At 46.4% G+C, this 22162-nt stretch overlaps 1 protein-coding gene across 4 annotated transcripts in view; it reads left to right on the plus strand.

Moving 5' to 3' along the window:
- Positions 1–22162, plus strand: part of LOC142993006 (zinc finger MIZ domain-containing protein 1-like) — a 112950-nt gene that overhangs the window by 69706 nt on the left and 21082 nt on the right. For all 4 annotated transcript variants that reach the window (XM_076143599.1, XM_076143601.1, XM_076143600.1 and 1 more), the window contains exons 3-5: positions 3303–3422; positions 9317–9430; positions 12606–12711. In XM_076143599.1, the coding sequence (XP_075999714.1) occupies positions 3354–3422; positions 9317–9430; positions 12606–12711 (289 nt within the window). In that variant the 5' untranslated portion in view covers positions 3303–3353. The remainder of the gene's footprint in view (positions 1–3302; positions 3423–9316; positions 9431–12605; positions 12712–22162) is intronic.

The raw sequence follows: 22162 nt of genomic DNA on the forward strand, positions 1-22162 counted from the left end.
AGACCACGCCGTCCTCCTCTGTGGGCTTTTCCGCGTGGAAGCGTCTGGCTTTTTAAGGTGTGGGTACAAGGGGGGAAGAAAAACATTGTTTTACCCCAGAGGTGGGCCGATAGCGCGGTGAAAAGCCCATTTTGAAGGAGGTAGGCCTCATCTGTCAGCGGGGCAATGGAGGAGGCAGCCATGCAGAAGCCCCCCTGATTATAAAGAGATAATTTCATCCAATCCTCCGGTGGTGCTCCATCGCCTTCGCCGCCATACTCCGCTGCCTTTCATATTTGTTCCCAGCCTGCATCTCCTCACCCGTTTCGTTTTATTACAGCTCCCACTCAATACATATATTTTAGCTCACCGCCTCCCCCGCTACCCGCCACCCGCCACCCGCCCTCGAATAGGAAAGGAAAACTGGTCCCTCCTCGCCCGCCCCTCCTCCGCCGCCTTCCCCTTCCCTCCACCCTGCCCCTCAAGTGCCTCTTTTGTTGTGCTGGAATCCACAGCTCTCTAACTTGTTGTGTAACGCCTGCCGCACAATCTGGGGGGGGGGGGGCAAATCACGTGCCCCCCCCCCCCCAAAAAATATAAACCCCACGACAGCAAAGATTTCCGGGTTAACTAGCTGAATCAAGGCAAATAAGTTCACATAAGGTAATGGCGCAGAGAACAATAATAAACGATAACATCTGCGAGAGATAGAAAAAACGAGCAAATAAATAGGGAAGGGCTCCATAATTGCATCTGTTGTCATATCTCGGCGGCAACAGATTTTAATCTTTAATTTGGCTCTTGTTAGTCATTAAAGATATAACAAAGGACTGAGTGTTTAATTAGAACGGCGGTGAATATCTGAAAATTAAATTACTCCCTGACACCGCCGTCTCTCCCGTGTAGCCTTTGGGAAGGAAAACAAGACGGCGTGCGCGAGTCCTAAACGCAGAGCGCGGTCGTTCCCCCTTTCTCTCTTCTTCAAGTTTCAAGCCGCACACATGGTCTTCTTTACATTGGAAGTCACTGTCGGGAGGCGAGAGAGGACGACACAAAAGACAGAGAGAGAGCGAGAGAGAGGAGAGAGAGAGGAGAGACTTGAGAGAAGCAGGTTTTGACGCGTTCATCAATAACCACAAGGTCAGACAGGCAGCGCCGGGGCTGAGTGGGCCCTGTTAGGAAGCAGCAGCTGAGGATTTGTAGAGCTTGTAAAAGGCTTAAAGCAACACGGCGCTCCTCCCTCTCCTTTGTGCCGCTGGACAGGCCCTTTGAAGGTGCAGGGAGACACCTGCTGGCGGCGGAGGGGCACGGGCCCCCTCGGCGGCGCAGGCGGGGATGAGGCCGCCTTGCCCGCCCGGTGTGTCTGAGCGAGGTTGAAGCACTCCAGGATGTACTGGTGAGGAATGTTTGAGATGATAACGAACAGAAAAGGATACAATTAATCTCTCCGTTTGAATTCATCTCCTCACACTGGATTCCTAAGGCCAATATCTGTATTTATATAATATCTGAAAACAGTATCTAGTCCAATATCTGTAAATGGATCAATGTCAAACATGGCGTTCATCTCATGGGTTTGAATCCCCCTTCTCCAAAAAAACGAGATGGACGAGGAAACACTCCTCGTCGTGTCTTCCTTTTACAAGCTTCCTAATTTATGGAGAGGAATGCATCGTGGCGTGCCCTCTCCTCTCCTCTCCTCTCCTCTCCTCTCCTCTCCTCTCGAGCGCCGGCACGAGCAGCGCCAATAGGTAGCATAAAAGCTCTTTAGCCGTCTAGTGGAGTAGATTACGGGCCCTGCCGTTTAAATCCAGCTAGAGACCCCTAAGTGAGCATTATCAGTATGGTGCAGCACGCCTGCCTGCTCTCTCCCCGTCGGTCTCCCTCCCCCCTCCTCCCTTTCCCCTTCTCCTCCTCCTCCTCATCATGCCGCCACTGAAAATCCTTCACTGTGTGATGGTAATGGAGAAAGAAGGAGGGATGAGTATTCCTCCGTGTATGTGTGCGTGTGCGTGTGTTTGCGGAAGGGGGTCTGAGAGTGATGAAGCGAGCGTTTGAGTGAGAGATGATGCGCCGCGGGAAGAGACGGGAAAAGGGGAGCGAGATTGAGACGGGATGAGATAACGGCAGACAGAGGAGAGGCGAGCGGGGCAAGCAGGGGGGGGCGGAGTGGCGGTGGTGTTGGCGTTGAGGAAAAGGGAAGGAGATGGACGAAGACGGAGAGAACCCCGTCCACATCTCACCCCCTCCTTCCTCCACAATTTATCCACCGTGTGCTTATTAATCCACTCGGCCCCTGTGCTTGAAGCTGCAGGTCGCTGTGAGTTATAGCCGGCGCGGCGAGTGTGATATTTATTTGACGTTGAACGCAACATTAAATCAGCCCCCCCCTCTCCCTCTCCCCCCTGCTAGTAAAATTGATAACCTTTAATGTAGGCCGCGATACTTCTAACTCCTGATAACGTTATGTAGCGTGTCACATCGCCGTCATTTTGTTTGCCTTCCTTTCCGTGAAAAATGATTCCCCCCTTGGAAAAAAAGAGAAAGAGAGAAAGACAGAAAACGCTTTCCATAAGCCGCCGCTCCAAAATCAATAGAGAGCTGTGAGGGGGCGGGGGGGGGGGGGTTTGTTAGAGGAACAAGTGTGGAGCTAGTGGTGGTTGGTGGAGGGGGGAGGAGGAGGGGGGGAGAGAGCATGTCTGGGCTCAGGGTACAGATAATTGTTAACCAAAGATTACATAATGGCGGAGTAATGTAAACAGAGGCGCACATGCCAAGCCAATGTTCTCACAGGGCAGGATGGAAGGATTGCTCTCACTCTCTCTCAAGCTCGCTGAGGTAATGCTCGACACGCTGGAGGGGTGCGCCCCGGCCAGTACTAATGCCTGTGTGTGTGTGTGTGTGTGTGCGTGTGTGCAAGTGTGTGTGTGTATGGGTTCAAGACATCCAGCAGCTTTTTCCTCCCTCCACCTCTTGTAAGTCGGCCCCGGCGTCGTTCTCTCAGAGGTGTAAACGCCGCTGTTGTGTCGCCTGCGTTTCAAGGCCGACCGACCGCCAGGGCTTGTTAAGGGTGTCACGGCCAAGCGGAGAGGAATGTCATCCTCTGGGCTCTCCGAGGTGCTTGTCACCTGCCAAATCAATATCTTCCCCCCGCTCGGCTCACAGCGTGCACACAAAGGGCCAAACGCGTATACGCTCACCTAGACACACACACACAAACACACACACTAACCTGCAATATCCTGGCGGTTGATGGGATTGGCAGCTTTCCTGAGTGAAGAGCTTGTGTTTTAACGCTTTCTCTCTTTCTGTCTCTCTTCCAGGACGCTCCAGTTTAATGGCTGGTAGGTAGAGGCCAAAGAGGGACAATCAACATGAACTCGATTCCGTCGATGGACAGACACATACAGCAGACCAATGACCGTCTGCTGTGTATCAAACAGGTGAGGCGTCCGTTTTCTTGTCATGTTTAAGAAGGAAGATAGAAGAAGATGGCTGCTCTGTTTCTCTGGATATTGACAATTGTCTGTCACGCGGTTACGGCTTTGGAAGAAACATTATCCAATTATATTTCGACGGAGTATTAGCTGGATTCTCTCTCTCCGGTTGCATCCAAAGACTAAATTAAAGTCATCTGTACCGTAAATGAAGTCGTCTGTTCAGTTGGGACAGTTTAGAATCTCTTCCAGCGAGAGGAAGTGAAGTAAAACTGAAGAGACAATTTTAAAAAGTCTAATAAATTTCTTCTGTAATTCTCATCAGTTGTTTCTCCCTTTGAATTTCACAAAAAAATACACACATTTGTCAACAATAACTAACTAATCTAGGCCTCAAAAGTCAACAAGTATCTGATCAAAGGATAAGAGCTAGAAACAGATCATTGAGGAACAACTTTTTGTACTTTTTGTCCGTACGAGCTTATGTCCGAGTCGTCTTCCTGTCCGGACTCCTATGGACGCTTTAAGCGACTAATCAGCTGTGTTTTATTATCAGTATCAGGGGTCAAAGAGCGGAGCCGCCTCTCCCACCCTCATCATCTGCCTCCTCGCCTTCCCCCCTTTCTTCTTCTTCTCCTCTGACCACAGTTTACTGCCGGACGATTCTGCAGCGGGATTAAACAGTCCGACTGTATGTGTGTATCCTCAGGCTGCCGGGCCTCCGTCTCTGATCTCTGATCACAGTTTGTTTCTGTGCCCTCCGCTCTTGTCTGCTTCCTGAAAATACAAAAAAAGTACATCAGACTCAAAGCCTCTGGGACAATGTATGGGTCTAGCAGTTAAACGCATATGCGGACGTGGCAAATTGTTTTTACCCTCGGCTGGGAGTTGCCAGCTATTAGGCAGAGACACTGAAAGAGAGAGAGAGAGAGGGAGAGACTTGGGAGTTTGTTTAGGAAGCAAACAGAGGGACGCCCCGAGCTGAAGAGTGAGACTCTGATGTTCCCTGGGCGGCGGCAGCAGCAGCAGCAGCACAGAGAGTTAAGACAACTGTTTCTGTCTCTCTCTATAGTCTAAGGCCTTATTACGCTTCATCCAAAGTGCCCGTCGGATAGATGCATGACGCCACAAAACCCTCAGAAATCAGGGGTTGACTGCGGCGGACGCGATTCATAACTTAAAGCTAAACCCGCCGCTGTCCCATTCTTTATTTTAACATTGCTCTGTAGACACTGAGGTTATTAGTAGAAGAAAACTTTGAAGGTCACTTAAGCATACTTCAGAAACCCACATCCCCTTAGGAAAGCCACACACACCGACTACTCCCTCGCTCTCGCCTTGTTACCCTCTTCACAGCAGGTATTACATATTCAATATCCACTCCATCATTAGTTATAAAAGAGGTGAAATTGAATTTTGGAATTAGGCTCCCTTCATATTAATTCTCTGTGTGATTACATTGCTATCATGGCAAACAGCTGATGGATTATTGCGCAAAGGTCGTTGAGGGGAAACAGGAAGAAGGGGATTTGTATCTGCCTGTAAACAGTTCTGGTGTCGGGGGGGTTAACTGTATTAACCCCCGCAAGGCAAAAATTTAAACAAACACGTCCCGATGCGAGCGGATCGGGGGAAGCGGCACATGGGTAAACATGCCAATTAGAGAGATCCATGGCATACAAGGAGGCCTCCAGTTCATCTAATAAATGGTTAAGCGACGGGTCATTTCAAACCAACCAGTGAGAGCCAGCACCCTGCTAATAGAGGCAGCTTTGTGCCGCAGACAATCAGGGTTTGGAAAAGCCTGCATAATAAATACCATTTATGTCCTGCCAATTAGAGTAGCAGTGAGCCCATTCAGCCGGCCTCCTATTCTCCTCCCCGCACACAAAGATGATCATCAGGGGAGATCAGAACAATTAACTCACTATCTTCTCCCCCTGCTCCCCATTGTCCAATATCCCCGCCATTAAAATAATTAAGGAAATATTGTAAACCAATCCAGCTGTTTGCTTTAATTGAAAGTGTGCACATGCTCAAATTTTGGCATCTTGTAGGCAATATGGATGTGGAGGAGCAGGAATATAAATGAAGCCCGCCTCTATTGTTGTTGTTGTTCTCCGGCCGATGTGACATATCCGTGTGAATGGACCCAGTCAGCGCCGCAGACAGGGGAACAAATTGATTTTTGTCGCCGAAAGTGATAAATTATGGCCCAACGAGATGATAAAGTGAAGGAAATTGGAATTGGATTGGAATTGGAATGCAGGCCCCTGATTGAATCCTGGGTTCAAAGTTGAATCAGAAATCATTAGAGTGGTGATTTGTAGATGAATTAAGTACAATTTAGTTAATGTGGTTTTGAAATAGTAACTTTACATTTCAACGGTTTTACTTTCCTTTGAATTCGATGTTGATTTTTCATTCATAAAAGAAAAAAAATAGGGAAAGTCCAAGAATTGTTCTATCAAAAAATAAAATTTGGAAAATAAATCTAAAAAATTTGGAAAATTGAAGAAGAATATTTTTAATAATTCGCGGTTGTTGTCAAATACTCAATAATTGCAAAAAAATGTCAAAGTATTCTTCAAATTCTAAGAACTCATTCAAGGCAATCCTTTATTTCAGAGTAAATTCTTCGATTCTGCTTGGATTGACTCACAAACGAGCTCTTGAAGGGGAATTTCTCTCTTCTTCTTTTTGAGGATTTGTTTGTGGTTCACAGGTTTGTCAGAAATGTTGTTATCTTCACCATCACCCAATTCATTCAAGGAAAAGTAAAAATACCAAAGATAACTTTCGACTCCGGGAGGGTTAAAAGGTGAAGTGGCAAAAACAAAACCCTGTCGACTTGTTTAACCTCCAAACACACAGAGGGAATGTTTCGAAAGTGATACAGAAAAATGATTATCTGATTCCAGCAGCAGCACATTGTTTTTCAGTGGCAGTTTGTTTTTCCTCTGGTGTCCTAGAATTGCACCGTTGTGAACACTTAGGAGGAGATGGGCTCCTTGATACTGCTGCTATCTATTTCACAGACAGTATTTTTCCCCTCTCTCTCTCTGTGGGGAAGCCGGTCCGCTGTCAGAGTCCTCCACTTGACGCTCGACGGAGGAAACTAGGAACTCTCCTCGCGCTGCAGGAGCACTTCCTCACACCGTAAACATCAATATTTCAACATCAGCTCCGAGTAAATGGAAGAAGCCGAGCTGATATCCTGTATAGATGACTTAATGTCTCCATTAATACTCTGCAAAAGCCCAACTGCTGCTAAAAAAACAAGCTGTCCCCAGGTGGCAAAAGCAATCTGGAGGAATTTTCTTGATCCTTTACAACACAGTGTTCCACGGCTTTTCCTTACTGCAGCACTGATGTGCACACTGAGTGGTACCAAGCCCGAATTCAGACCTGAGCTGGCTAAACTTCCTCAGGTACAGGACGAAGAGGAACACAAACCCCTACTGTGTTACACTGTAAAGCAGAATTTGTTCAATATAATCGAGTAAAAAACGAAGGATATTTGTATTTTCAGCTTGAGAACTTCAAAGTAAGAAGTGTGTCTGAAGGGATCATCGTTTGGATTCGCGGTTTTCCATTTTTCAAGCATGAAACAAAAGGTTAAGGTGGATTCCCGCACTTACAATCCAGTAAGACGACATCTGATTCGAGAACACTTCTGAAACAAGTCGATATCTTATTGGAAACAGGCTTTTTTTTGCTCCTCGCTCGTTTCGGAAAAAAGTGAGACTTTCAGGTCTCTCCGTTTATTTGGCAATGGCAAAGCTGCGATTTTTGAAAGGAAGGAGGCACTTTGCCGGATCGTGCGCGCTGTCACATCCAGTTTCGCTACAGATGTTGCGGATGAAGTCGTTTCCAGACGGGACGCAACAGAGGGCTGATTGTAATCTGTGGGAAGGCTGTAGTCTCAGGGCGCTTCTGTTCCTGTCTGTCTTTGTCCCCCCCTTACCCGCGCCGAAACTTGGCCCAGCTTAAACAGGAGTGCGGCTTAGTGTAAATGTTGGAGGATCATTCTCACCCAGGGGGCCGGGGGGATGGAGGATGGGTGAGCCGGGTGGTGGTGGTGGTGGTGTGTGTGTGTGTGTGGGGGTCGGGGGGGATCTGTTGGCCACTAGTTTAGGTTTGATTGGTGAGTCTTGGCTGGAGAACCGGGGGGGGAACATCTGTGTCGTGGCACTGCCAAGCTCGCCGTGTGACAGCCCACACTGGTGGGACCAATTGTTCCGAGTGCAAAGAACAGTAATCACTTCAAGCCAAAGTGGTGTTTCTATTTTTTTTCTCCCCCCCTCCCTCTACATATTCTCCCCTCCCTCCCTCCCTCCCCTACCCTCCTCCTCCTCCTCCACCCTCCATCCTTGGTGCACTGATTGCTCGCGTTGTAGCTTCCAGACTTATCTAAATTTAGCATCTGTGGACGCATGGATGTGTGTTTCTGCCGTCCACCGGTAGAATCTGCATGCTCACAAACACACCCCTATCCGTGGCCCTACTCACTACACATTGGAGAGTGTGTGTGTGTGTGTGTGTGTGTGTGCGGAGGGCGGGGGGAAGTGTTGTGCAGCACATAAAATAAACAGGACTGGTTTCATCCGGCCCTTGTCAGACGCCGGCTTTGTAAATTGATATGAAAGCTGCCTTATCAAATCCTGACCTCTGCTGCCCCCTAAAGAGCGCAGAGGAAACGAGCACGGCGCGGCTGTCACTTCCTCTTCTCCCTCCCCTTTTGCTGCTGACAGTGAAATCAAAGCAACAAAGACGCGCTAAGACGAAGCAGCCATTCACTTAAAGCCGACAAACCTCTCTATTTACCTTTGATGCCATTGAGTGGGAGTCCATTTGTTTCTGGTTTCTACAAGTGCACTACAAAGGCGCGTGTGTGTGTGTGTGTGTAATCTCTCCAAAGGCAACAGATCACTCTAGAGTGGTGGTGCTGTCTCACTTTTTCCTGCGCGCAAAGTGATTCAAATTGAGGAATCGCAGGATTCGGGAAGAGAAAACACATGACAAAGGCCCCGAGTCCGATCTGGCAACGCAGAGTCGTCCATCTTCCCTCCTCCTTTGTCACCCGGCCCGGCTGACGCACACTGAGAGAGACAGCGGGATTAGCGAGCGGGGCTGCAGGATCCAGTAGAGGAATGAGCGCCATAAATGGGTGCCTGTAGGTCAAGGAGCCTGTTGTCAGATAAAGTCACCGCCGCGGCTCATGGCCGAGCGGCGAAAAATAAAGGCTTCCTCAGCTATTCATGCAAGTCCGCACAGGGAGATTTATTACACTCGGCGGACTCGGGCGGTGCGAGAGAAACCCTGGGAGAGCGGGAGCGGAAGCACGACTGTGTCTCAGCGTAATGGGGACATCCCTCCACGGCCCCGATCCGTTATTATTTCTAACCTGCAGATGTGATAAGCAAAAAAGTCTCCCCGTGCCGCCTCGGCCAAAAAATTGCCATGAAACGCGGTCGTAAAGACGCTGTTTTCTTTGTTCCCCCCTCACACCAAAGTGCTTTTAATTATTCATCACGTTATTGCTGGTTAGAGCGTGCGTCTCCCTCAGGTTCAGTCGGTGGACACAGTTGTCTCTTGTCCTGTCTTGACCATCATGCGTCCAAAGTGTTGATTATTCCCCGTTAGCGCCCCCAAACAAGTAACAATCGTGTTCTTGTTCCGGCTTCTTCTGTTTCACTTCGGATTCATCTGTGTCAAATGGTGTGACTCACACTGCTATGAAAAACATGCAGATGGCTGAAACAATGAACTTTTCTTCATCGTCTGCTTCTTTTCTCATTCTTTCATACCGAGATGGATGTATAGTTTCTATTGTTGAAGGCGTTTATTGTGTTGTTTTGATATTAGGACTCTAATTGTGTTCCTTCCTCTCCCTTCAGCACTTACAAAATCCAGCGAATTTCCAAACGGCAGCAACGGAGCTCCTGGACTGGTGCGGCGACCCCCGAGCCTTCCAGCGTCCCTTTGAGCAAAGCCTGATGGGATGCCTAACGGTAAGATCGCCGCTCACTCTCCCTCCTCACCTCCCCGCCCCCCTTTCCACACACGCCTCACACTCGAGGGGTTCAAGGACAGGAAAAAGGGCTGGGAAAACAATTGCTGCATCGGCTCTTTCTGACACTCCCCCCTTACCTCTGGGACGCTGGAGTACCGATGTATTCCGGTGCCTGATCTTCACCGCGGTCACCGGAAAAACATTCACAAGAACAACATTCCCTCACTGTGCGACCAACGGGTAGAATTGTACTCACCTTTCCGCAACTTCACTTACAGTTTGAGCAGCAGCAGCTTAAGGAATACGTTCAGTGAGACACAATAACGTCCTCAGACCACAAAGCAATCAGCACTTCTAACAAAAATCAGACTCCAAAGCCCTTAATTCCCATACTTAAACACAAAGGGGCTTTTGATTAATGGACTAATTAGTATCCCATGACATTTAAAGAGAGAGAGATTTGACAGTTTCATGGTGTCTCCGGCAAACAAAGCAAACATTTGGACCTGAAATAAAAAAATGAGTCAAGTCATTGCTGCACAAAATGTACTCAAGTATCCAAAGTTTAAGTACGGCTTAGTTCAATAGTTTGAAGTTTGAATTTGCCGTCAGAGGAAAACTTTGTATCTCTATTTTTGGGAGATTTTAGGCGAAGAAGGAGCAAATGAAGAAGAAGGGAATGAAATACATCTGCAAAGTAAATGAGAACCGAAACTATCACATAGTACAAATGTAACTGAAGAGGAAAGACTCCGAAAAATGCAAAACACTCATTAAAGTGCAATTACACATCCAATCCCTTTACAGTTGAAATGCACAAATAAACTTCTCAATTATTTCTGTGTTTTGACGGAGATCTCAGCCAGTTGTATATGCGAATATGTGTGTGTGTGTGTCAGTCAACTGTCACCGTGGGCCATCCTTGCGCTCTTGACACGCTCATTTTCATATTCGCCCTCCAGCGCTGGATACGAGATCCATGCAGCTGCTCTCGGGCACAATTTGTAACCCTACCGAGCGGCGGCGGCGAAGGAGATTCTTTCGCACTAGTCGAAACCGCTGTGACACCGTCCGCTCCGTCCCCCCCTCTCCGCTCGCACTGATTGTTTGTATTATTGCTTTAATGTGCAGCAGCAGGTGTCTTTTTCCTCCATTGCGCCAATTCAATTTGTTTCCCGCCGCGAAAATCTGGAGGCTTTTTCCCCCACAGCACGCAGGGGGAACTGTCCTTTTAGTTTATAGGTTCAGACCTCAGCCCGAGCCACGCTGGGAGGAAGCACAGAGAGAGAGGAGTGTGTGATGCGACTGGGAAATTACCCATACACACCAACCTGATGGGACCTAATAACTGCTATTACCTGCGTGTTAAGGAACTTCAAATTGGGCAAGAATCCCTCAAATTTGGTCATTAAAAGTTCATAGAAATTGATTTTACAGTCGTCGATTAACTTTCTCAAAGACAACAGATTTAAAAATCACATAAGAAGGTCAAATATACGTAATGATTGCTTAAACTAGCTCAGGTTTGAGTTGGAACACGTCACACACTGTAGAAACCTGGTTTGACACACCCACCAAGTACAACACGCACGACCCGTTTGCACCCAGTGTGTACATCGGCGCTGTAGCAGCAGAGAGTAGAGGTCTACGAGTGTGTTTATCTGCTCCAAATGCATTACAGAAGCTTCACAACGGACTCCAATGTAACTCTTTTGCAGCGTTGCTCAGATGATTGGATTTCTATGCAACCAAACAAATAAAACGATGAATGTGACTTAAAGGAACACGTTTGCCTTACGGTACAAAAAAAAACAAAAAAAATCCACCACAATTCTACTGACCGTGTACAATTAAAGCTCTGGAATTAGAAGTGCTTGTTGCGACGTCCTTACACTAGAATTACCGCTGAGGAAAAGGGCCTTCATAAGTTTAGATTCTAATTAGACGGCCCACGCTCATATATCTTCTCCTTAATGGGGGATTCCTATAAATAAGAAGCAGATATACGTACTCTTTTCTCCGTGTCAGGACTATACTTACAGACGATAATGATACAGTGCGGGGAGCGGCGTTCGGCTGTAGTACCTCAGGGCTCGTCTTGAACTTGTGTTGAGTGTGACAGCGGGATCACGGCTATGAAAAGCCAGGCGAAGGGAGAGGAATCTTGTCTCTTTTTGAGGCGTGTTAGCTACTCGGGTCGTAATGTGTCCTTAAGGTCAAAAGGATCAGAGCAGGCCCCCTTTTAGGCAGATAATAGCCGTGGTAAATCAAAGCAACGTGTGCCATGTAAGGGTGATTTACAGCGCCTCCTGTGGCATGCGGAGGTTTCTTCTTGATGTTTCCTCTCAGTGGGCATCACTGAACTTCAGGCCACATTTCTCTTCATCCTGCTGTCCTGTAACTCATCTGGAACTGATAACCTGTGAGTGCTTTGAGCACAACTGGATCTTTGATGTCGCCCAAAACAACACACACTCTTTTATTTCACATCCTGCTGAAGTTCCACTCTGGGAATTGAGTTTAACCCTTCAGAGCGATTTGTGTGATTTAGCTTCCAGTTAAGTTAAGTTAGTTTCATTTGCAGGTCAGAAGCTCTATTCTTAAAACATTCTTTAGTAGTGACAAAGGCAATACTGTAGATATTATGCATGATTTTACAAAGTTGTTTAGAATTAATTTAAGAAACAACCTTGAAAATTGTAGGTCAAGAAACTAAAAAAAACTTTAACTTTAACTTTTAACTACAAAACAAAATACTTCAAAAATTCACAAGAACATCTTGAAAATGGTGAGACATGTCAACTGCTGTCTGCCTGTGAAGAAGACGTACACTAGTTTCAAGTGCAGGACATTGAGATGGTGTGTGAAGTCTTTGGTTGCTTGGAGAGTCATGATTGACTGCCCTCTGCTGGAGGGTAAGAGGAGTGCAACTGTATCAGTGCCTGCTCCACATAAAGCTCCAACACAGCCATATCCTTCTTTTGAAATGTTTTGAACCCCACACAAGTCAACATTATATGATAGATATGGTGTTGAAATCTAAATTGTATCATGAAAGACAACACATTTTCGGTTTAAGCAGAATTCTCATGTAATGTTTGTTCTTTTTACTGTGTAAATAGGAGTGAACTCGCTGGGAGAGTGAACCTGTTGCTTGTTGTTGTTGTGTTCAGGTGGTCAGTCGTGTAGCGGCACAGCAGGGCTACGACTTGGACCTCGGCTACCGGCTCCTGGCTGTGTGCGCCGCCAACAGGGACAAGTTCACTCCAAAATCAGCAGGTAAGACACCCCAGTTTTTCCCTCAACCGCCCATCTCAGGCCATCTGGCCACCGTAAAAAAGTTCCTGCCTGCTTTCTTGGCTGCGTTTCATGATCACACACACACCCACTTACCATAACTGGAACTGGAGAAGATTCAGACTCTGTTTGAGAGGTTTGAGAGTATTTTCTTTCTATTTTGATTTATTTCTTAACTTTATTTCTTAACAAGTCTACAAAGCCTAAGGTCAACTTTTATGAGGGGAAAGTACTTTTCCTGATTTGACAGCAGTTTGAGTTTTACCGTCAAATGTCCAATTGAATCATGAATAATATTCCCCGGAGACCTCGTATTTGCCATGTCAGTCATTTACACACACACACATTTCATGCCACAGTATTTCCGAAAAATGATAATCCCACTCCTGTGTGACTCAGCGTCTTGGTAATTCTCCTGTGTTCTTGTGCGTCCTCCCCTGGCCCCGTAGCTGCAGAGGCTGTGGTGGAATATTTGAATGTGAGTTTTTGCGCACTTACCTGTCACCGTTCTAAGCGCTCCTCTCTGCAAAACGCGTAGCGCCAAGCTGAAACCATAACGCTGAGAGATAAAAACACACATGTGTGATGTGCATGACATACAATGAGGAATGAAGAATGAGGATTAAACGTGAAGTCGAGGGAGTGTGATGTTTGAGTGGAGTCCGTTGATGAACTTCATGTGTCATTTCGAGGAAAATTAAGATTTGTGTACATCCATTCAAATGCTTTTGGTAATTCTTCAAATATGAGGTCTCCAGGTAACACTGGTTCTTGTGTGAGCAGTAGAACTGCAGCGTCATTGTCCTCCTCTTTTGCATCTCCATGATTTTTAGATAAAGTGCGCAGAGCCGCAACTTGTATCTCAACGACGATGATTCGCCGCGTTCATACTACATCATCGTCTACGTGCGGTAATTGATTACGGAGGCAGATGTTGACTGCTAAATGTTGTTATCAAGCTGGGTGAAAAGCGCACTGAAGCACGCTGGGAATGGAGATGTATAGGCTGTCATCAGTTGAGGGGATAACGATGAAGAACACGGGGATATTTTGCGGTCCGTAACCGTTTTTGATTTGTGGTTTCCAGCTGTCTTTGCTTACGAGGAAAAGAGACGTGTTGCGCAACTCCTCCCGTGTGCTCCACTCGTCCACCGCACCGATCTCTCTCCAGTCTGACGTGACATGAAAGTCCAGGGCCCACATAATGTTTGAATTTCCAACAGGTTTGCCTCTCTGATTTATGACGTTTGCGGTTTGATACGGCTTTACGAGGCTTCAAATCATATGATGTCACTCGTGTGTCATCCACAGGAGGGGAGTCGTCCCTCTGCTTGCAATTAACTCCATCCACCAAAATGATCTAATTCCGCTTAATGCTAAATTAAATCTCAGGCTCCACTTTATGGCTTTAGATAAGATTCCCAATTGATACTCTGATGTCTGAATCATTTCCTGCAACAGTAGCCATTTGGAAAAGCAGCAAGTATTCAAGTCTAGGCAGCATCCCAAAGAGCATTTCATGGACAATTATGTACATGTATATGCATGAATGTATTCAACAGTGTGGTTGAGAGCTCCGTTTTAATCTGGATATTAAAGGGAGAGAGGGAGAGGGAGGGAGAGAGAGAGAGAGAGAGAGAGAGAGGGAATGTGTGAGCGCTCTGCAAAAAGTCAAATTCGCTTTGCGTTTGGATGATGCAGAGATTTTTACAGTTTTACCCGTTTGGAGCGTTAACTTCTTTAAAGCAGCCTGAGGAGGAGGCGCTGTAGTGAAGTCCTTGCCGGCAGTTTAGGGAGACGGGCTCTTAAGTGACACCCCCACAGGGGCCCCAGGGACAAGACCCCGGCTCCACGGCATCCAGCAGGGCCGTTGCCCGGCGACGGGAGAGAGGGAGCGAGTCACATGATGGGGGCCGGGATTGGCGGCAGCAGGTCAACCATCCAATAGCAGGGACAGGCCAGTCAGTGTCCTTTTATTCTGTGGAAGACTCCAATCGAGCCAGGAATGCCAGATTAGTCCAGTCTGGGGGGGAGGGGGGGTGGGGGGGTCATGGGGGGGCACTCACTGTGATTTTGTTTTGAAGTGAACACTGTGTCCCCCTGCATGATGTTGGTTTAACTCTGAATCACAGTGTTTTCATACATCTCTGCTCTGTAGACATCATAGACTGTGGTACTGAATGAATGAATGATGTGTCTCAGACACAAACATGTGTTTCATCATGGAGTTTCCTCATTGTTTTCTTTTATTTAGGTACATTAGTGATTTATTAATCCACATTATCCCGTTATGAGTCACGGTGACGGCGTTTTACCTCATGTCCTTATCTTTCCTCACAGAGGGGGGTTCGTTTGAAGACAGATCTTGTTTTCATAACCACTGCTCTGCTCTGAGAACATGTGCTCAAAGTCGGGTGGAAGAGTTGTACCTCAGGCCAGAGGATGAAGTAATAATACGTTCAATCAGATCCTGTGTTCAATTTAAATCAGGCCCTAACTCTTCGTCTGGGATGCCTCGGCTCTGACACGTGCAGCAGCCGGCTGTGAATGTTCTGTTTCGTCTTCTGAATTCCTCTGAAACATGTGAGAATACTGAGGGCAAAAATGTGCTGAGGAGAGAGCGGAGAGCTGATTTCAGCAGGAGGAGGAAATCGATATTTACGGTGGCCTCAAAGCCAAAACAGGTTGTAGGTATGACAAAGTGATTCATCGGCCGAATGCCTCGCAACAGTTTATGGCGTCAGCGTGTTGATGACCTTGTAAAAGAAAAAGCTAAACAATCACTGTTTGACCTTTTAAAGACAAAATCGCCCCGCAGCATCAGGAGAGATCGGTTTCACACACACACAGCTTAATGGAAATAAGTTCAACCATTAACTTTTCTTGTAAAATCCCTTTACAACATGGCATGACAACTTTTCTCGACCTTTTTGATAAAGCTGCCTTCTACAATTTTCTACTTCTTTAACTCTCACAATCCCTTTATTTCCTACTTTAATAAAGGTAATCCTATAATCTAAATCTAAATCTTTACACTCTTAACTTGACTCTCAAACTCTAGAAAAAGTCCTTTTTAAAGATTTTTTATTCTTTACACTCACAAACTCTGTAATCAGAAATAGAAAGTCAAACCAAATGGAATCATTCAAAGTAAATGTACCTCAAACTTTACTTACTTGAGTGAACGCACGCGGCTGCTTTCCACTCCGCTGTACGGCGAAGTGAGCAGTTAAAGCGCCGATAATCCTAGTTGTTATGTGGAATCATGCTTAATTATGTTTTGCATCACACACACACTGTGATTTGTTGAATTGCACTGCTGATCATTTTAATGAATGCACTCAGGAGGATCGGCAGGGTTTAGTCCTCTCACCCCTTTTTTTTTTCCTTCGCCCCCTCAATGCACGGGGAGAGTCGGGGGGTAGGGGAGGCGTCTGTCTGCCAGTAGTGACCTCTTTCTGAATGAGATTAGCCCGCTCTATTAATCTGTGATTACTTGGACCGTCTTACCACAGGGCAGAGAACGTGCACGTGGAGCTCTGGGTGCCATCAAAGCAAAGCAGATCACTGGCCGCTGTATGGATAAACTCATCAGGGTCCCACTCCATCACAGGGCTACATTATAGACCCTGTTAGAGCGGTTTCATCAGTGTCATAACAGACGTTAGCCGGGGAAGAGAGCACCCCTCCTGCGGGAGTGCAGTGGTTCAGTCTCCTACACTGCAAAAAAAAAAACAGAGAGAGGAACGAAATATTGTCTAATCTAGTGACAATTTTAGGGATTAAGGAGAAACAAATCTACAAACAGGGCAAGAAGGAAGCTTCTATAGCGTCACATGACAATCAGAATGGACTCAAGTGTCATTTTGGCCCCATTTACACCTCAGATTTACATGCAATCTGTATCCTGACACCTTATCCACATAATGTCAAAACATATGTTGATGTACACAGATGGGATGGATCTGCCAGACCACGTACAGATGCGGTAAAGCTCCTGATTCAAGTGCAAAGATCTGCTTTGTTCGATCTTGTATCCAGTTACAAAAACTAATATTTAGAAAATGCTTACAAAAAGATTTATGATATTCATGTGCCAACTATCCACACCACTGTTCACACTGTTTCTCATTAGTGTGAACTGTAAAAAATCTAAATCATCTTGGAAAGAGTTAAATGAACTTTTGCCCTGTTTTTGCAGCAATACAAGTGTTTGGACAAAATGCTTCATCACCGTCGCCGCGTGGGTCAGAGTGGCACATTCCCGATCACTTGCGCCTCAGCAAGCTCTTGGAATTCCTCTAAACTCTAAAGAGTGAAAGGCGCCAGCTCGGAACAAGGGAACGAGCCGGAGTGTTTCAGCTCCCCTCGGCCATTCATCCCCCCACCCCCATGGAACAAACACATAGTAAACTATTCAAGACATAATTAGTTGAGCTACAAACTCTCACTCTGTTCCTCCTGTTTGTCTGTTACTCACCACACTTATTTTCAAGTCATCTTTGTCTATAAATGACTCCTAAAAGTCTTAATTTATTGGAACAAGTGTAAGAATCTGCATGTGTGCTTAGTTTGTATTCACTTTTCACCAATAACGAATGAGAGTCTGGACAGAATCAGGCAGAATAACATTTTCAGATTTCTTGACCTTTTCAGTTAAGATGTGCCAAAATATGCCGTTTTGATTGGCTGCTTACCATCCAAACACTGTGTGCTTTTTGTTGTAGGTGTCACCATGGACACAAAGCGTTTCAGTGTGGGGGCAGCAGCCTTTTCTGCCTCTGTTTTGTCTTGTTTAGCTGTTTTTTGACTGGGGGGAGTTTTTTTTAAGGTGTGACTATGGTTTGTCTATTTTTTCCAAACCAGCCCGAGCATGAAACTAAAAACAGCCACTTTGAGCTGAGAGTTGTGAATGTTTGCAGGTGGAGTTAGACTTTCTGCAGTCTGGAGTTGTTTTGCTTACTTTAAATCGATTTCATACCGAAAACCTGCACCTGGAGGAAAAAGTCACTCAAAGTTGCTTTAGAAACTTTTTTTTCACATATTTTGGAGATATGTCATCGAACAGACCTTCTTTTACTCTCTAGATTTTATTTAGAGTTCTAGTTCTGTAACTTTTTCTTGAATCTTTTTGTTGTTTGTTCGAATATTTTGGAATTGACAGGAAAATCTGTACATTTCTACAATTTTCCTCATTTATTTGTTGGAGTTTTTGTTGTTTTTTCACAGTTAGTTTCTAGAATTTAGCTCACAAATTGACTAGATTTAATTAGAATCATGATTATTGTAGATATAAGCAAGAAATTTGCAGTTTTTGGGTCATGCTGTGTCGAATGGAGTCGCATGCTCCAACATATGCAGTATTTAAGTCACATGTTTAGGGGAAACACTTAAAACTGTAACATTGCGCAATACTCTCTCCCAATTAGCAGGGAAAACTAAAGTTAGTATGAACATTGTAGGGTTGAATCGTGAACCCTGTGTGCTGCGGTAAAGCTTCTATAATTCTGTAGTACACTCCAGTGCAAATCTAATGTAAATTTCCCTCTAAATCCATGTGAAAGTGGTGATTTTGCTTGGCGGTAAACGCAGTGCCTCAGACCCGCAGAGAGACAGACAGACATGTCACTGAGTTATGGGAAGGTCTCAGCTTCTACACACAATACAGAGGTCAGATACACACACACACACACACACACGTTCGCAGGGCTGTAATTTCTCCCCGCAGAGCTTTCCACACCAAAAATGTTTCTCTCAGCCTCGCTCCTCGCTCAACATATAGTTTCGCTGTGGCTTTTCCTAAATAGAAAATAATATGGAAGTCTAAAAATCATTGTTGGTGGCCTGAGACCACGATTGACTGTCAGCAGCAGTTGGATGGAGGCTGCAGCTAAGACACAAACAAGCATCTGTGACCGAGTGCAGACTGAAATCAGACTGGATGTGTTTGCGCGGATCAACAAAGGCCCCTGTTTGTAATAAAGAGCTCAGATTATGCATCACCGCTGTGCACACTGACTGAAAACAAGCCGTTTTTTAGGTGCTGTCTCTTTAAGCTTCCCCTCCCCTTATTAAAAGCTGCTCCGTTTAGCTGTGTCAGGTCTGAACTGGCAACACACTCCGACTCCACTCAGGTTCCTGTGATTAAAGCAAAAGAGTTAAAAAACGGACTTAATTAATCGGATCCGCTGACTATGCTGATTTCATTTTTCATTTGACAGAACAGATGCGAAGGGGACGATCAAAACGGAAGCTATCGGGGTAGTTTGGGGACTTACAGGGCCTTGAGTTGCCGTAGCGATTTTCTATCGAGCGTGAGGGTAAAATAGCAAACAGCACAATACGTCTCCTTTAAAGTGTTTTAGCCACCTGTGAGAAGTTTGATAACCTCCACTGTGGAGCTGTGAGTCACCTGCCCCGCACACAGATGATCGTAAATACCAAGAGAGGAAAGGATCAGGCCAGATAAGAGGCCTTTAACTGCTCCGGAAGCCTGCTCTATCCTTTTTCTATCACTGATTGTGTCACATCAGCCACTCCACATGGCTTCAGACTCCAACATAACCAACATTAAAGTCGTATGTTTGCATATTGGCTGTTGTATTCATCGCTCCAATTAAATGCTTTGCCGCAGCTTATTTGACAACTGAATTGACTTGCCGCCGCACAGAGATCCTTTTTTTATGTTTTGTTTATTTGCAGATGACAATAGAGGGACTCCAGAGCAGACGCGGGCCGCCTCAGGTGCTCGCGTCTGCCCGTTTACACGTTCCCGTAGTTGTGTAATTATTTATCTAAAGCTTACTACGGCTGCTGAGAGACAAATGTGGTCTAATTGGCCCCTCCCTTCTCAGACAACCCCCGATTCCAGCCCTCTGCGCATCAGAAAGCCACAAAATGCCCCCCTCCTCTTCCTCCTCCTCCTCCTCCTCCTCCCTCCCCTCCCCCTCCTCCATGCCCCCTTAATTACAATGACTAGTTTGATGGATTAACTCGACAGTATGCAAAGACAAGCGACAGGCACCGGGGTGGGGTTAGGGTTCTGCGGGGTGAAATTGCCACTAAATGTACCTGCCCGGATTATTTTCGAGGGCGACTTGTGGTGCGTCTCCCTTTGTAACAAATGTTGCTTTAAATGAATTGATTGAGGCTTCTTTTTTTACTCGCCGCTCTGGACCGGGGCCAAGATCCAGGCTGTCTAGCACATTAGGCACCACCCCCCTTTGCAAGTTTGAAATGTGAGCTGCCTGCATTTTTTTTTTTTTCTCTCTCTCCTTCTTTCCCTCTCCTCCCCTCCCCTCCCCTCTCTCTCCCTTCTGGCGAAGTGGCTGTGGCTGCTTCTGTGTGATGTGTGTATTGGGAGAGCGAGCAATGGATCACTAGACAGAAAAAGAAGATACATCAATAACAGCTGCATACATCCGAGGTGAGGAGATAAGCATTTGGTTCTCTCTCTCACTCTCTCCCTCTCTCTCTCTCTCCCCCCCTCTTTGCCTGTCCTCCCACCTCCTCCTCCCCCCCACCCAACCTCCCCTGTCTCCCACCCCCCCCCCCCCCCCCACCTCTATCTTTAACCCTTTCGTGCTTCAGGAGCCCGGTTCCGAATTTTTGCGCTGCCGTGACGATACCTACCTTTCTTCTTTTTTCTTTCTTCCTCCTCAAACGTGTGTCCTCCTCCTGGCTCTTAGTGCTGTTTGAAGTTTCCCTTTTCTTTTTTTTCTCTTTTTTTACAGCTTATCCCTGTTTTCCCTCCCATTGTCTCTGGGGTATTTGTTGCCTGAGTGCAAAGAAGCCGGTGGCAAGTACAGCAGGAGCCCATTAGCGATGACTCCATCTGTGATTGGTTTTGCCTGTGAAACGGAGAGAGCGGCCATGAATAATTGATGCGCATTGTGCAGTCAGTCACTGGACACGCAGGGAGAAGAGGAGAGGGAAGCGGAGGAGAAGCCGCTCGCCCCTGAGACACCGGTGGAAAAGGGGAGGGGAGGGGGGAGAGGAAGAATGCGAGAGAGAGGAAGAGGAGAGGAGAGGAGGGTGGGAGGCATACGGAGAGGAGAAAGCTTTAAAATAGCTGCTGGCTTCAGTCGTGCACAGATTAAGGCTGCCCTGTCTCGCCTTTGTTCTGCTATCTGAGATTCTCGCTCAGAAGTGTTTCTAAACACAAGAGTTCCCTTTTTTTCAGTGCGATGAAGGGTGAGAAATAAGACAGACAGGCAGGCAGGCAGGCAGGGACGTTGCTGGAGTGAGACTGGTTGAAATGCGGGTGGCATTTCAGACAGAGAGGACTGTTTGCTGCTGTGAATAGGAGCTGTGAGCTGTCAAAAAGGAGGAGACAACGGTGTGTTTGTAGGGGGTGCATTCACTGACAAGAGAGAAGGTAGAACTGCTGCTGAGAGGAACTTCATGTTATTTTACCCCCGAGGGGGAACACAGAAAGGGCTGCATTTCCGTGTTTTCTCCCTCCATCGGTTGGGTGCAGACGGGCACCCCGCCACGCCGTTAAGTAACGGAATGGAGTTTGACAGTATGACGAGTGGCTCGCGGCAGCCCCGACATGATGGAGTTGCAACAGCTGACTGCTGCGTTTGACCCACTTTACAGCTCACATACAAGGGGTCAAAACGGCCTTGATTATCTCCGGGAGTCGCACTGACCTACTTGAGGCGCCGGTTTTTCCTGCGAGACTCTTGGCAGTTTGTCATACCCGCTCCCCTCTGTGGTAGATGGGCTCCACACACACGCATCGGGGATCTCTGGACCCCGATCAAGAGACACTCAGAATGTTTACATGCACTATAAAACTTTGATCATACTGTGATTCATGTAGTAGTAGACCATCATGTATACACCTTAACGCACTCTGAACAGCCTGTTTTGGCCTTTTACCCGCAGTAAGGACAGATAATCAGAGAGTGTTGACTGATTTGGTGTTTCTGTTTCTGTTAAGATCCACAAAGTCGCCCATAGTCGCCTTTAGTCGCCAATAGTCCCAAAACTATGTATTTATGAAGATGTAAGATAGAGCAAAGAGGCAAATCCTCACTGTACAGTAGAAAAGGTGGAACCTGCACGCAAAGAGTAATCGCACATTAATTGTCTGAGTCCTCTAATCGATTAATTTACTAATCACGTCGGCGCTATTGTGCTTTATCGAGCGACAAATTCCATTAGAGCGGGATTTTCTGCGATCTAATGAATGCTTTTGACAAGTGTATTATCAGAAATGAAATGAAAGCAGATTAGATTAAATTGCGGCTGTCTGGTTAAATAGTTGGCAGGGAAGGGTTAAATTTGAAGGGCTGTGTTATTGTTAATGTTCCAGTAAACACCTGTGCCGCACATGTTCTTCGGAAATTAATTGATTTCCTTGTCGGGATTGGAGTGTAATCTCTCTCTTCTTGATCTCAGTCTAACACGTCGTCGTGTTTTTCTA

This window comes from Genypterus blacodes, unplaced genomic scaffold, assembly GCF_046128005.1.
Source record: "Genypterus blacodes isolate CSIRO-AG114 ecotype Tasmania unplaced genomic scaffold, CSIRO-AGI_Gbla_v1 ptg000026l_1, whole genome shotgun sequence".
NCBI classification, from domain to species: domain Eukaryota; kingdom Metazoa; phylum Chordata; class Actinopteri; order Ophidiiformes; family Ophidiidae; genus Genypterus; species Genypterus blacodes.